Source organism: Candoia aspera, chromosome 4, assembly GCF_035149785.1.
Source record: "Candoia aspera isolate rCanAsp1 chromosome 4, rCanAsp1.hap2, whole genome shotgun sequence".
NCBI classification, from domain to species: Eukaryota; Metazoa; Chordata; class Lepidosauria; order Squamata; family Boidae; genus Candoia; species Candoia aspera.
Window position 1 is genome coordinate 29,586,769 of NC_086156.1, and position 15,221 is coordinate 29,601,989.

The window sequence follows — 15,221 nt, forward strand, 5'->3', positions numbered from 1 at the left end:
AAACAACCCAAAGAACAAGCAGGAAATCAAACCTTACCACCTTTAAAATTCCTAGGTGGAAATTTTGGGACTTTTAGTTTTAAAACTCCTAGAGGTTGCTAGGTTGAAGAATGTTATTTAGATAAGCAGTACTAGAAATTGGCAAGAACATTATTGTCTCTAGATCACAGGTATGTCTGTGTTTAAGAAAAATAGTTGAAGTGAAGGGAATTGGTCTGGGTTATTTCTGAAGTCTGAATTTTATAACCTTTAAAGCTCTATTCACTTATAGACCTTCCTGATTTAAAGGTTAAAGAAAGCATTTGGAGGTAGAATATCCCTCTTTATTAAGTGACTTTGTCTGTATAGAGGGCCAATTTATCATTAAGTATACAGTAGTAACAGAAGAAACTAAAAGGTGCTAACTCTCCCATCAAAATCTGATGGTAGAATTATTTAAGGGGTCTCTTTTTGAAAATTCAACCTCATTAAATATTTACATCAAGATGTAGCTATCTGTATACATCTTGCTGAATGGTATTCCTAGTAAATATCCTTCTGATTTTTTTAAGAAACTGAGTAATTGCAGATTTTATTCTGGGTTTTGGCGTAAACCTGTGAAATCCTGAACAGTTGGGATCACAGTATCTGTGAGATTGCCTTCTCCGTAGAGATCCATGAGTCTCCTAGTTGTGCCACATCCTGTGGACATTCACTTGATCAGCCTAATCTTCAGAGAGCCCTCACCCTACAGATAAAACATGAACCAACTTTGTTAATAATTGCTTGGTATTTAACTTGACATTTGAGAACTCATGATGACCATGGACATAGTTATATTATATGTTTATTGTTGTTTTATGTGTTTTATTTTCTTGTATTTACATGTATTCTTTTATTTATGTACATGGCCTAGGATTGTACGGCATGGTACACACAATGTAAAATATTTTAAATGAATAGATAAAGGTAGACAAATAGGATCAGTAGAAAGACAAATAAGATGAATCTGTTTTTTACAGTATGACTTGGCAATCACTAAAATGAATCTTATTCCAGTATTTAGGACTACAACAAAGAGAACTGAATTGTGTGGGCTGGACATCAAAACTAAGTGCATTTCATTGCCTAACTGAATGTCTTGAACTGGCATTATTCCCACTTTTACTTTTATTTGTAGTGATTTTTTCCCAGTTCGAATAGGTGTGTCATATTTGTTTGGATTAACATATAGTTCTATGTTAGCTAGAACAATACACAGCAATTGCTTTCTTACTTCTATTTCCAGGGATTCATGCAGCTTCTTGCAGGTAGCAGAGAAAGTTTCAGAAGTGCCAAATTCAAAATACCAAAATTTATTCTTCATTCTGAAATATGAAGACCAAAAAAAGAAAGAAAGAAAGAAACATCAATAGCTGAACATTAAACAAGTTAGCATCCTGACTTCTGTCATAAAGGATTATAGCAAGTGACACCCATTCTGAAATGGATGAGCTCATAATTTTCAAAAACTTAAATGTGACTGTCAGGAGATAGATTCCCCCCAGGTACAAAAAGAAGGTTTTGTAGCAGAGATAGATTAGATACTTCTCAGGGCTTTTGGCAATTGCTGATTAAATAAAGTGAGGCCTTTCAAACTTACTATTTTCCGTTTTATGCATTATCCCATCTAATTTTATTTCTAATACAGGAAGTCCTCGACTTATGACCACAATTGGGACTGGAACTTTTGTCACTAAGTTAGGTGGTTGTTAAGTGAGTAACACCCAATTTTATGACCTTTTTGTTGTTAAGTGAATCACTGTGGTTGTTAAGTGAATCACATGGCCGTTAAGTGAATCTGGCTTGGCTTGTCAGAAGCTGGCTAGGAAGGTCACAAATGGCTATAAAATAACCCTGGGATTCTGCAATCGTTGTAAATACATGCCAGTTGCCAAGTGCCTGAATTTTGATTACATGACCGCAGGGACACTGCAATGGCCATCAATGTGAAGACCAGTCGCAAGTCACTTTTTTCAGTGCCATCATAACTTTGAACGGTCACTAAATGAATGGTTGTAAGTTGAGGACTACCTGTACTATTCAAAACTTAGTTCCAAGGTGTATCAGCATAAGTGGAGTGGAATAAAATGTAATCATACCTAGGCAAATGTTGTGGTTTATTTTCATTATGACAAGTATTTTAAAAAGAAAAAAAATTCTGCATTCCATATTTTCAAAGGATTGGCTGTAAGGAGATATTGATTAGAAATTGAATTCAGTAAGAGAGTATAAAACAGGAATGTTTTAAAAGTTATAACCAATTCAGCTGCTTAAAAACCTAATAAAAACACTGCATATTATCTTAAATGTAGTATCTATTACATATGTTTCAAATATACTTTTATATAAGTCAATCTGTGATCAGGTGAAACTTTACTAGTTGGTTGTGTCTGTTCTCCATTTACTGCTTTAAAATGGAGTTTAGGATTTGGTGAGCTAATTATTGAATGGAAAAGGACTTTATATAAATGTGAATTCATGAACAATCCTTTGTTCTTGCATACATGTGTTATTACAGTCCATGCAAATGAAGTTAATAGTACTAATAAATTGATGCTTTAGATGTACTTCCTGTTTAATACTGATTTGTACAGTAAAGGGCATTTCATGTATTAATATTCTAATCACTGGTCTTGGTAAAGGCATGCATCATAGTACATCTTTACTCTAGTGCAATATTTCTATACAACTCCCTCTGCTATTGCAAAATGAGCGCTCTTCCCCCACCTTGTGGCCCACATGTAACTGACCCAAATCTGGTTATCTTTAGTTAAAAGATTCACAACTGTTTTTAGCCACTTCTTGGTGGGGCTTTATGCTACCCAATCCAGGACATTTCTAAGAAATTCCAAAAAGCTCCATATAAAAAGAAACAGCATACCATTAATAATTATAAGAGAGATTCAATCATTTTTAGGAATGACCTACTTTACTTCCCAGAAGATCAGAACCTTCAAATGAAGTAGTATGTTCTCCACTTACATATTCATTTAAAAGGACAGAAAACATTTTTTGTTACTGAACATAATAGTGGCTTGTAACTTTTCTGCTGCTGTACCCAGGAATCAAAGCTAACTAGGAAAGTCAATTTAAGTGGCAAATAGCTTTAAAGCAATTTGGCCAACTAAAATCTTTGTTCTTTTACCCTTATGGGCTGACATTTTTCTTGATGACATTCCTACTTCAATAGGATTTTTCCTATGTTTGTAACTTTGTTGTTTTTTTAAAAAAAGGCCATTTAAACAGAATATTTCTCCTGTAAATAATGATGAAAATGGTCCATGAGAAGTACTGTATTTCTAGAGACAAAACTGTGATATGGAGAATTTCATTCCAATATCTCACCATGATCTCTTTTTGATATAATGTTTTATTAAGAAATAAATGTTTTGAACTCAAGTAGATTTGTACCAACTTGTCCACTGTTAGATTAATGCACATAGTTTATTTTATATCAGCTATGGAAAATATAAGGTGTACTACAGCACTAACTTTTTAATGTGGCTGTTACTAAGAATCCAGTGTAAGACTGCAGCCTTACAAGAAAACAACTGCAGATACTTTCAGGATCAGAATAATTTGTGATGATTAAATATGCCCAAACTGGCTAAGAATATATTCAAAAGTAGAAGAGTTTACAAAAAGGTTTAGAAAAAGATTGCACCATTATACAATATTTAGCAAGCAGGAAACGCAAAAAGCTTCAGACAGAAGCAGTTTAAAAAACTGCATAACTGTTTCCAATGTTTATACTTCTCTATAAAGTAAATCACATTTTCTAACCAATTGCATATTCTATTGGTTTACTCTATGTCTACTATTTCCATATAACTCTTGACAGCCTACATTTTCCTGTTGTAATCCTACATCACCTTATATATAATGTGTGTTGGTGCATTCTATAAAGACTATTTATATTGAACTTTATACAAATTATACACATTACAGGTCATTTAGCGTGTGTTTATTTTTCTGCTTATAAAAAGGCAGTGATGTACTTGAAATACTTTATTAAAAGTCCTTGCTTCGCATACAGTAAGTGGAACTTTCTGACTCCTATCAGGTCTATCCCAATCCTTCGCATACAATTACAATAAATAGAATGGATAGTTAAATTAAAACTAAGTAATTGCTTTGCTCTGAAGTGGCCATTCCAAAATTACTAACCTAGGAATACATTCTAAATTGTCAAGCACTGTGTTTGATGACTAGGAGTGCACAGATTATCACCCATCAAGATACAGACAGACTAGCATATTATGGAAAGGGCTTTACCTCAGTGGTAGACCTGATATTTCACCTTCAAAAGATCCCAAATTCAACAATTGGCAATGCAAGTGGAGCTAGAAAATACTCAGCCAGATTTTTGGAGAACTGTTACTACTCAGTTCTGAATTAGATGGTTCAATGGTCTGACATGAAAAATGCCTCTTCCCAAGCAGGGTGTCTGTTAGGTGTCTTCCACCTGTTAGTATGCCCTCAGTTTTGAAATGCTATATGCTATGATTCACTATAAACAAAAAAAAATTTAAAATTAAAAATGTGCATATTAAAGAAATATTTAGTTCAGTTAACCTGACATTCAAAAGATACAAAGTCATATTCATCAAAGTTTCTTGTAGGTTTGGGTGATGTGATTGACATTGGGTAAAATTAAGCCAGTTTGGTTTTCACTACTGAAGTAGGCTGTGGTGCAGCTTTGCATTAAGATGTTAATTTAAAAAACCCCCACTGTTAAAACTATTTTATATAACCTTTCTGATTAAGCAATTAGATGGCATATAATCACCATCAAAAAAATTGCCCTGATTCTAAATATGGAAATAATAAATGTTTTATTATACACCAGATGAACACATGCGTATTGCATCACAATGTGTGAAAGAGAATTTAAATACTGTACATAATGATGAGTTTAGTTATGGATTATTGTCCAAAATGAATTGACAAATGAGATCATATAACAAAATGCTTTTTTAAAAATATCTTCTCAAGATTATTGTTTGCACAGATTTACTTACAGTAATTACTTAATTTATAGAATCTTAAATTTGGCAGCATTTAAAGAACTTGATGATGTAATTATAATTCCTCATTCTTTTAAACACTTGGGCCTTGACCCAGGGATACTTGCAAAACAGAAAATCCTTAAATTATGAAACTTTACAGATTAACAATTTCCCCTGAGAAACTTACTTTCCTCAGAAAATGTCAGAGTCATAAAGCGAATATTTGGACCAGCTGTTTTTTCTTAGAAAATCCCATAAAGTAACTCTTCCTCAAGCTGAAAAGTTGGTGGATTCTAGTCCAACACATCTGGAAGAAGCTTTCAGAAGCTTTATTTTCCATCTAGGGTAAGAGACTAGGATGGGATGGGAGAACTGAAGGGTGAGCAGTGGAAATTGGCAGGAATGTAACAGAAGTACAGATTAACCTCTGTTCTGAGTTTTCATTGCAAGCCATCCCTTCAAAACTTCTGAGGCAGAAAAACAGTTGCCCATGAGTTCATTCATCTTTTTTATTCATCATATATCCAAAGAAATTATAGGTGTGCAGTGATTTGACTGTGATTCTGCTTTGAATATTTCTCAAACAATCTAATTCCACTTGTACTACTTCAGAAGCTTCCTCATTTGATTTAGATCTTCAAAAAGTAGAGGTGAGACCATGGCTGCTAATACTCAGCTATTGGCTCAAATGCCACTTTCTCCCATCCGCCCTAACAAACCAATTTCAGTCTTCATGGTAAGAAGTAATTCTGGGGAAACTTACCTGTTATGAGCGACTGCTTCTTTTAGAATACATTCAGGCTAAAAGAATCATTAGAGAAAAGGTCCTAGATATGGAATTCTGGAATGAGGTCAGCCATACTCCAGCCTACATTAGAGCTCGCACAATGTATTTTCGATGGGAAATGGGCAGATGCTTAATTACTTTAGCCCCTCCTGCCGAGCAAGACCCTTTCTCAGAACCAGGATTGATGTTTTAACCTCCTCACTTCTTAATGTGAGATTTAGCAAAGTCCTTATGTGCATGAGTGCCCTGTCTATGAAGCACAAATGCTATTGAGACCACCACATATGTGCTTTTACACTGCTCCATTGCCACTATAGTCAAGAAACTTTCATTCATCATTTATTGACACGTGTTATAGTCATAATAATTTTTTTCTTGATTTTCTCTTTTCAGGTAAAGGACTGTTTATTATGTACAATGTTGCTCAATGTTGCCTGGTAGCAATTAAAATTCAACAGATAATTAAGGGTACTGGGCATGGGTAAACTCACTCAGAATGCCTCTTTTATTTTTATTTTTTTTAAATCTTTATCTGTCTTTACACTCATTCTGTGGCCTTCATAGCCCTCCCCACCTTTAGTCCATAGTCTTAGTATTAACAATTTTTATAGAGAGATCTTAGTTTTAATACTACAGTATTATGTTAGCAATGCTAGCTTTTAGTTATATTTCATATAACTTTCAGAGTTATTATTGAAATGGGTGTAACTTTTCCTGATTGTATTTTATGCTGATCTATGACTGAAATAAAGATTTGATTGACTGATTGATTTAGATCTAAATCAGAACTTCATTCTGAGGCAAATGACCATTTTGCTTTTTTACAAAACTGACTGAAATTTGCAGATATAGTTGTTCCAACCAGTAATTTTCAATTTTGACCTTTGTTTTTTAAAAAGGTACTTTTAATAACTTACATTTTTAAAGCATAATTACATTAAACTATGGCAAAGTTGTCAGCACTACTAGAGTTAAGCCTGCCAAATTTTAGACAGATTTTTAAAAAGAAAAAAACTAGAGCAGATTTTAGAGGTTGGCAAGAAATGGTAAATAAAAACCTTGCATTTATAACCTTGGTTGTTTTTTGTTTTTTGCAGAAGAGTGGCAGTTTGTATGAAAGTGATATTTTATAGGCACTTTTGAAGTTAAATTTAGGGAAGGGACTTAAAAGTGTCATTTCCCTCCTTGTAGTTTTGTTTACATGGTAGGGGGTGGCGTTATATTGTATATTGAAGAAAGAGAGGTGCTATGCTGAATGAAAACAAGCTATAGAGGATTTTTTTTCCTTGTTCTTTTGACAATCCAAGGTTGTAGATTTTTTTTTAATTGCTCCATTGCTGAAGGAGGAATTGAACAATAGTTCAATACAATACAATACATATATCTGCAAGCTGAAAGTTTACAAAAACAGATTCCTACCTCAATATAGCCAGATAAATGAGGTATAAATAGCAAAACACTTAGCAGCTGAGAAATTAAGAATTTAGTTAAATTTTTGTATTACCATAGAGAGAAAATGAAATGTCCAGAACATGTTAGAGAAGAAATTCAGTGGGCACCGAATATAATGCCTTTCTTGAGAGTTTAAAAACTCTTTCCTTAAAGTTTTATGCTGTTATCTTAAATACTTCAAAAGATAAATCGAAGACTCCAACCATGATGTTTAACTCTTAGTTTAACTTCTTCTCTCTCTTTTTTTGTATATAATTTTATTAAGGATTTTGATTAAAATAGTAAAAACTAATACAAACTAAAAGAGAGAAAAATAATAGTAAGAAAGAATAAAAAGTGCAAGAAAAAAGAGAAAGAGAAAAGAGAAAAGAAAACATGATAAAGAAAAAGAAAATAAATATATAAAGAAGCGACTTCCAACCTTCATTACAACAAGTGTAGATACATTTAGTAAATATTCATCCCTTATAAGATTACAAACAGATATCTCTTCATCCCATATCCCATCCCTTATCTATAAACAAATCCATAAAACATCAGCTTTTCAATCCTGGTGTCAGCAAAAATCCATAAAGGTTGCCAGAACTTTGCAAATAAATGACTTATTTTAACCTTGATCAAATAAACCAACTTTATATTCACTCCTTTTACTTCTAACAGTCTTAAGGCCACAGTCATCAGCTCTGCTTTTGCAGAGACATCTTCAGTTTGCCATGCCTCCCCCAGAAGTCCACTCATAGTTTAAATTCTTATTGCATCATAATAAATCAATTCACCATCTTTTCTTGACATCTTCTTTATAAAGCCTCCCTCTTCATCTTTTCCTTATATTACATATTGTTGCAATCTCCCATTTTTCACTGCTAAGAAATTCTAGAGAAGAATTACAAGTCTGGTTTCTAGAAACAGAGCACAAGACCTATACACTGTCTTTTTAATAGGTGCTGTATTAGCACATGTAGAAATGTACCTGAAAGCAAGTTAAGTATATTACTGAATTTTGAAACAGTAGGCCAAGCCTACTATCCATCTGACTAATAACATCTCCCTTTCTATCAAGTCACATTGTACATAGGGACCTGCCACTTATCACTAGATGAACATTGTCATATTGCAAAAATAAAGGGGTTTTCAAACAACAAGGCACATAGATAGAATTTCTTGGAGTGGTCCAAATTCCATAGTACTCTGCTGGATGTATCCAACTGATCTAGGAGATATTTGGATCTTTCTACCCTCTCTGTGATTATTTCTCCTCTCCTTATAAGAGGTAAAAAAGGAAATATTTTGGAAAAGTGGCTGTGCAGGTTGGGAATATAGAAAAGATTTTTGTGTAACCCCTGATACAGCCTCCATCATAGACAGTTGCCTCATTTGGAAGCCATCATCTCCCTCCCTCCCTCTCTCTCTCTATATATATATATACACACTATATGAATGACATGAAATTCATATTCCTTTCAATATTTATCCTGGATATAACTTTAATCAATGTGTATGAGGAATTTGATGGTGAAATCTGAGAGCCAGTTTCATCTAGTGGTTAAAGTGCTGGGCTGGAAACCAGGAGCCTGAGAGTTCTAGTCCTGCCTTAGGCATGAAAGCCGGCTGGGTGACCTTGGGCCAGTCCCTCTCTCTCAGCCCAACTCGCCTCACAGGTGAGCTGTTGTGGGGAAAATAGGAGGAAGAAGGAGTATTAGGTATGTTCACCGCCCTGAGTTATTTATAAAAATAATAAAGGCGGGATAAAAATAAAATGAATAAATGAATAAAATAGATGTGATCTGTACCTCCCAGATCCATGTGCTTAATTTCTGCACTTTCAAAATTTTATGGTGCAGTTTTTTGCTCAAAACTTGTATCAAAAACACATTTTGAAATAAAATACATTTAAATTTAGGTTTTTAAATGTGAATATTTGTACAGATTTTTTTAAAAAGCTGTCATACATTAATGCAGAAATGAGATAGAATTTACCTACAAGGAATCACTTTCAAAAGGTAATCTGTTTAAACTGAATAATTCCCCTTGTTTTAATATTTTGAGGATTAGGGCAGCCTTCCTGAACCTTGTACCCTCCCAATATATTGCATTCCCAGTGGATTGTCTCCCATTGCCCAAGGCAGTTAGAAATACTGAAAGTAATTCAATTCCTCTAGTGGGGAAGGCAAAGATAAGACAAAAGTTACTCTGTATTCAATAATAACTCAGACAGTATAACTCTTTTATCCCTAAATCTAAATCAAGCTCCCCGCCCCCCAGAATTGTCTGTACGTCTGCTACAATTTAATTATCTTATTCAAGCAATAAATCTCAAGCATATTAATACTACAGGATGCAATGCAAATTGTCTGGAGTAAAATACTTCTGTAAGAATTTTTGTTTCTTACAGTTACACATTTTAGAACTGGTAATAGTTATATGTTAACATATGAGAAATCATTCTTGATGACTTTCCAACTTCAAATGGATTTTTCTTGACAACTAATTATTTGCAACCTGGTTAGCAGTCATAATGTGGTAATTAGAAACACAATGAATGTTTGGATAATATTGAGAGTTAATTTTCCAATGAAATACAGGTTTTTTTTAAAAAAATACAGTATTTCTCTTTGGGAAAAAAACATCCTTTTCTCATTGCTCATAAATCTATTACCCAGGTAATTTTGTACTTAGCTAAAATGATTTCATTGTGGCATATAATATATATTAATAAGATTGTATGACTTCTTTTAATGTTCTTCTTTTCTCCTCAGTCCTGTCTTCACTATCATATAATCTCCATTCTGTTTTCTAATGAATTATATGAAAAGATAAGGAAATGGTCAATGGCAATGGGTTTTCAGAAAAAAAAATTATGTTAGTGAAAAGATTAATAATAGGCTCATCATTGACATTTTTTATTTCTAATATCTAAAGTGAGAAAAGGGAAGTCAAAGGTAACCCCTTTCTATGTTCATGTTAAATTCTTTAAATTCCTCAAAGAGTGGGAAAAAGAGACAGGAACTTTCCAGGCAAACACATTCTTCTGCTGTTCTTCTTGAAAGTACAGTGTTTATTGTTGTCATGCTATGAGGTAGTAATCTAAGGCAAGGCTTAGAAAACTAAACTTGCCTTAAAAAACTAAATTTATACAATTCTATGCAGAAAATCTAGAACAGAGCTTTGTAGCATCTCTTATCTGTCACTCTCTTCCTCCCTGACTTATGCAGCTTCTCTCAGTATTTTCACTTCTGGGAAAAGAAGACAAATAATTCTTTCCTGGGCTTCATAGATTCGAGCACCTTTATCAAACTATCTTTGTTGATGTCTGCTTGGTCCTCCAAAATCTGCAGTCCTCTGCCTAGCCAGTTGGCTCAGCAATTCTCCTGCTCCTCTAACTGCTCCATGACACACACACATCTCTAGGCCACAGTAAAACAAAACAAAACAACCCCGCCACCAACAACTCTTGGAATAACCAACAGTCCTCTCCCCCACTGCTTAACTTATTTGCCTTCTTTATGTATTTTCAGCTATTAAGGTAGATGTGCCTGCATCCAGGTAATTTAACTGAGGACAAAGCAAAACTTCTCATGTCATATAGATATTGAGCCTCATTTTGGCACACAGAACAAACATCCCTTTAACGTTGGGACCATTACATCATTCCATGTCAATCAGGGCAATTCACCCTGCCACAATTCTTGTTCTAATTATATTGGATCATTAAATTTGTCTATTTGCTCGGTAGCATTTTATTTGTACAACTACAACATGAGAACTTCAAGGGGGAAAGAATTACTAATGCAAATATCTGGAAGGAAGAAAGGAAGTAGCAGCATCAGATTTTAATCTTATTATAATCAGTTGTTAAAAGTTGGCAAATATATCGGTTGTATCAAAGAATAAGCAATCCATTGTCCATGCAACTTCTCTGCAGAGATTTAAAATTATTTGCTAAAGGCAGATAAAATGTAAAATGATGCATCTCATCTTCAGGGGATTCAAAGAAGCATGATATTGTCTTTATTTCTGACACCTCTGATACGAAGATATAATTATGCTTCTTATGTTTTAAGAAATCTATAAACTGGGTTCAGGTTAAGTTAGTTGCAAGTAAGCCTAACAATGATGAGTTTTGAATGAGAGTTTAGTCAGATTCGTTTCCATCCTATAGCATGAATATTCTATAGGATGGAAACCAATGTTGACTAACATGTCGACTGTACAATGCCATCACTTATTCTATAGAACTCTAGTTAACAGAATGTCACATCCACATCTATAATTTCTAGACTATTTATATATTACAGTATATGTATACACCACCAGACTCCCAGAGACCCAGCTAGGAAAACCTGCCTGAAACTTTGCAGAATTATTACCAATTAATAAAGATAATATTGAGCTTCATTGATCAGTATAAGGCAGCTTCTTATATCATATAATGGACTTCAGATTTTATTACCATAAATGATAATAAGAGTAGGAGCCTTCTCAAATCTGGATTGAAAAAGCAGGACAACCAGTAGATGGTAGCAAAGTGTTAGAAATTTCTCTATTTCTTTGCTTCCATTTAGTGGTTGTCTGTATTTCTGAAGTCAGATCTGGTAGCCCCCCAAAAAGGGCCCCTAGAAACATACATACACACATACATACAGACAAGACAAGACAAGACAAGACATATGCAAGCTTGTGAATATCTCAGAAATATATTCTTTGTTAGCCAAGGAATATATTTTGCTTTTCAACTGACTTTTAATAGGAACTAGATTACAGTTTAAAACTAGAATGTGCTTTATAAGTCAAGATGGCACTGAAGACATACAGTTTAGGATGCACCTGTACTATGTTGTCATGCAGTGGGAAACAAAGTGATTTGTCCACAAAAGGTTACATATATATGTATAATGCTATATGTATACAGTATATCAGGATTATATAAAAGTGATATTCTGAAGTGGCATAAATTAACAAGAGGTTAAACTCAAGCACCTGGTATAAAACCAGCACCTGGTATAAAACCAGCAATTACACAGCAGTGTGGCATCTGAATGATAATAATTTACAAGAGACTTCCCGCCTAACTGAACAGACTTTCTGATCCATGATGCTTTATCTTCAAAAAGAAATGCCACTATTCATAATCACAGTAAGATACTTATTAGTATCTTGGGGAAAAATGTTATCCACATGGCAGGAGAAAATGCCAGACCAAGGAGTGAGGGGTGGGGGGAGGACAATGATGGGAAAAAGTATGCTGCATTTGATTATGTAGATTCTTACACTAAACATGTATTTATGTTTTTCTTCAGTTTTCCTTTCTTCCTCTATGTCAGCTACATGTCACAAGCAATTTCCATACATTCAGATAAAGGCATAGAGTATGTACAGAAATTTGCATCAGACATTTGCATAGACCATAATATTCTAATAATAAATTTCTACCATGTAAATTATTTGCAGACATTTCCTAAGCAATCTTGTTACTAAGCATATTAGTATATTCGTATTATACACAGAGAGAGAGATAATGCTACTTTTTTGTGGTATGGAATATTATGCAAAGCGCAGAAAGCAAGTAAGAAATAGTAAGCCACATTGCCTTTTCTTTAAACTTCTCACCCTTTCTTTTTGAAGATCTCATCAACTCCATGCAACTGTGATTTTCTTGACCCATTCATTCTTTCTTCATATTATTTGCTTTGTAATTTGATCCTCATTCATTGTCTCTGTGTGATCAACTACTTCAACATACTTTTATACCACCACCCTTGTTTTGAATTCATATTAACTCGGTACCCATTAATTCTTGACCCTATTTTTATTATTTTAATCATACTTACTTCTTAAGTACCACTTTCAACTTATTTTTATTTTGTACTGACATACCTAACTCTCACTTCCACACAACAAAGTCAGCAAAAGCATAAATAACTATATTTCCATCTTTTGGTAAACATTCAGAAATAGTAACTGGGCTGCCCCATCTAGTCTGTTTCCATGACTTAGTGTAGACTTGAATGTGTTTCTTCCTAATACTTCTCCAGCACCCTAAAAACAGTACACTCACCCTTTGTTTCATTGTTGTGTAGAGTTTCACCTGTGTAGAGTTTCTTATGCCCTAGATTATGCATATTGACTTTGACAATGTACTGTAAAAATTTTTATACATAATAGAGCAGGGTCCGTGTTTCATGTAAATGTGCATCATTCCTTAGAGATATTCTCTGTTAACTTATATTCAGTCCCACATACATATTAAATAATATCCAATGTTCTGCAGTTTCTATAGAGTAAAGCCATCCAAGTGCAAAGAAATTCTGTAAATAGCTTTGGGTTCACTACTTTTGATGTGTTTTATGGGATCAATGAAACACAGTATGGAAATCTCCGTAATTGTGTGACTTACAACAGAAAGCCTTATTAACTTTATAGCAAGGTCACAGAACTTCACACTTCATTTTTAAATTATGTCAGAGGAATAAAACGATTTTCTTTGTCTTTACCTCTAATATCCTGCTAAGCTAACGCAGACCTGACACAGACTTTTACTTAAATTAATGAAGCTATTATTATAATTCTCCATAGGGTTATGATCACTTTTCAACTGGGAAAAAATAGCGGCTAAAGAATCCAACTAAATAATTCTTATTATATTTTAGAATCAAAAATGAACAAAGCTTCTTTATGAATTGCCAGCTCTTAGTAAGTCCCACATGGAATTAATTAATCTACCTGTAATTCTTCCTAAATAGTAAGTTAAATTCTGATCAGAAGTACTATAACATTATTTTTTAATATTGAGATGTTTTTACTCCTAATTACAAAAGAAGGAAGCAAATGTGGGATATAAAATTTATTTGTTCTTAAGAAAAAATATTTATTTGCCTTTGACCAAAATAATACTGTATATTGATAACATTGCATTTGTACCACAAAATACACAAGCCTTATTCAGGAATCATAAAAGACATATTTGGATGAGATGTGTTGGTACTTTTAAGAGTATGCAAGTGTTTGGCTGCCTTGGTGGAGATGGCAAGTCACAAAATATCTATTTTCCAAGGGGCAAACTAGCTCCACAGGATATTCTCAGCCATTCCAGTGGCAGCTGTGTGGGGCCAAAGGCAATCTCATAAATAAATATGAAGCTAGAATTTGGTGCTTTGCTTTTCAGCGTAGCTGGTTTCTGTTCAATTGCTGCTTGCATGATTGTTTTAACATTAAAAAGTTGATGAAAACTTTTATAAATAAATGTTTAGGAATATTTCATAATATTTGGAATGGTCTTTAGATACCATCTAATCTAATCCCCTGCCTACTGCAGGAATTGTTTTAATTAAAACAATATTTTAAAGAGTTAGGTGAGATTGGCGGGCACCATTCTGTTTATTGCAAGAGCACAAAATAGTCTCTATGCATAAATCATACCTTTGTTGATAAAATAGCTGCAGGGGTACCCCCAAAATACCCAGTGTCTTGAGAGAGGGGGTGGTCCCCACAACACTTAAGGAGGTGGTAGTTTGCTGTCTCCTGAAGAAGCCATCTCTGGACCTGTGCTGGACAATTTTCCTTCCATCTCCAAACTTCCTTTTTTAGGGATGTTTGTTGTGAAAGTGGTCATGCTGCAGTTTCAGAGAGCCCTGGAGGGAACAAGTTATCTGGATTTCTTCCAGTTGAGTTTCAGGATGAGGTATGGGACCAAAATGGCACTGATCATGCCTGTGGATGACCTCTGACAGAAGCAGGATAGGAATGGTGTGCTCATCTTGTTCCCCTTGATCTCTCAATGGCTTTAAATACCATCAATCATGATATCCACCTAGATCAGTTCAGGAGGGGGGGGGTGCTATTGCCATGTTTCTCCTCTGTCCAGGGCCAATTCCAGTCAGTATTGATAGGAGGGGAAGAATCTGGCCCAGGTCCTCTTCTTTGTGGGCCCATCAGGGCTCTGTTCCTTCCCCACT

The 15,221-nt window shown here is 34.2% G+C and overlaps 1 protein-coding gene across 8 annotated transcripts in view; it reads right to left on the bottom strand.

Moving 5' to 3' along the window:
• Window positions 1-15,221, bottom strand: part of DGKB (diacylglycerol kinase beta) — a 249,659-nt gene that overhangs the window by 80,527 nt on the left and 153,911 nt on the right. For all 8 annotated transcript variants that reach the window (XM_063303710.1, XM_063303708.1, XM_063303712.1 and 5 more), the window contains one exon: window positions 1,256-1,346. In XM_063303710.1, the coding sequence (XP_063159780.1) occupies window positions 1,256-1,346 (91 nt within the window). The remainder of the gene's footprint in view (window positions 1-1,255; window positions 1,347-15,221) is intronic.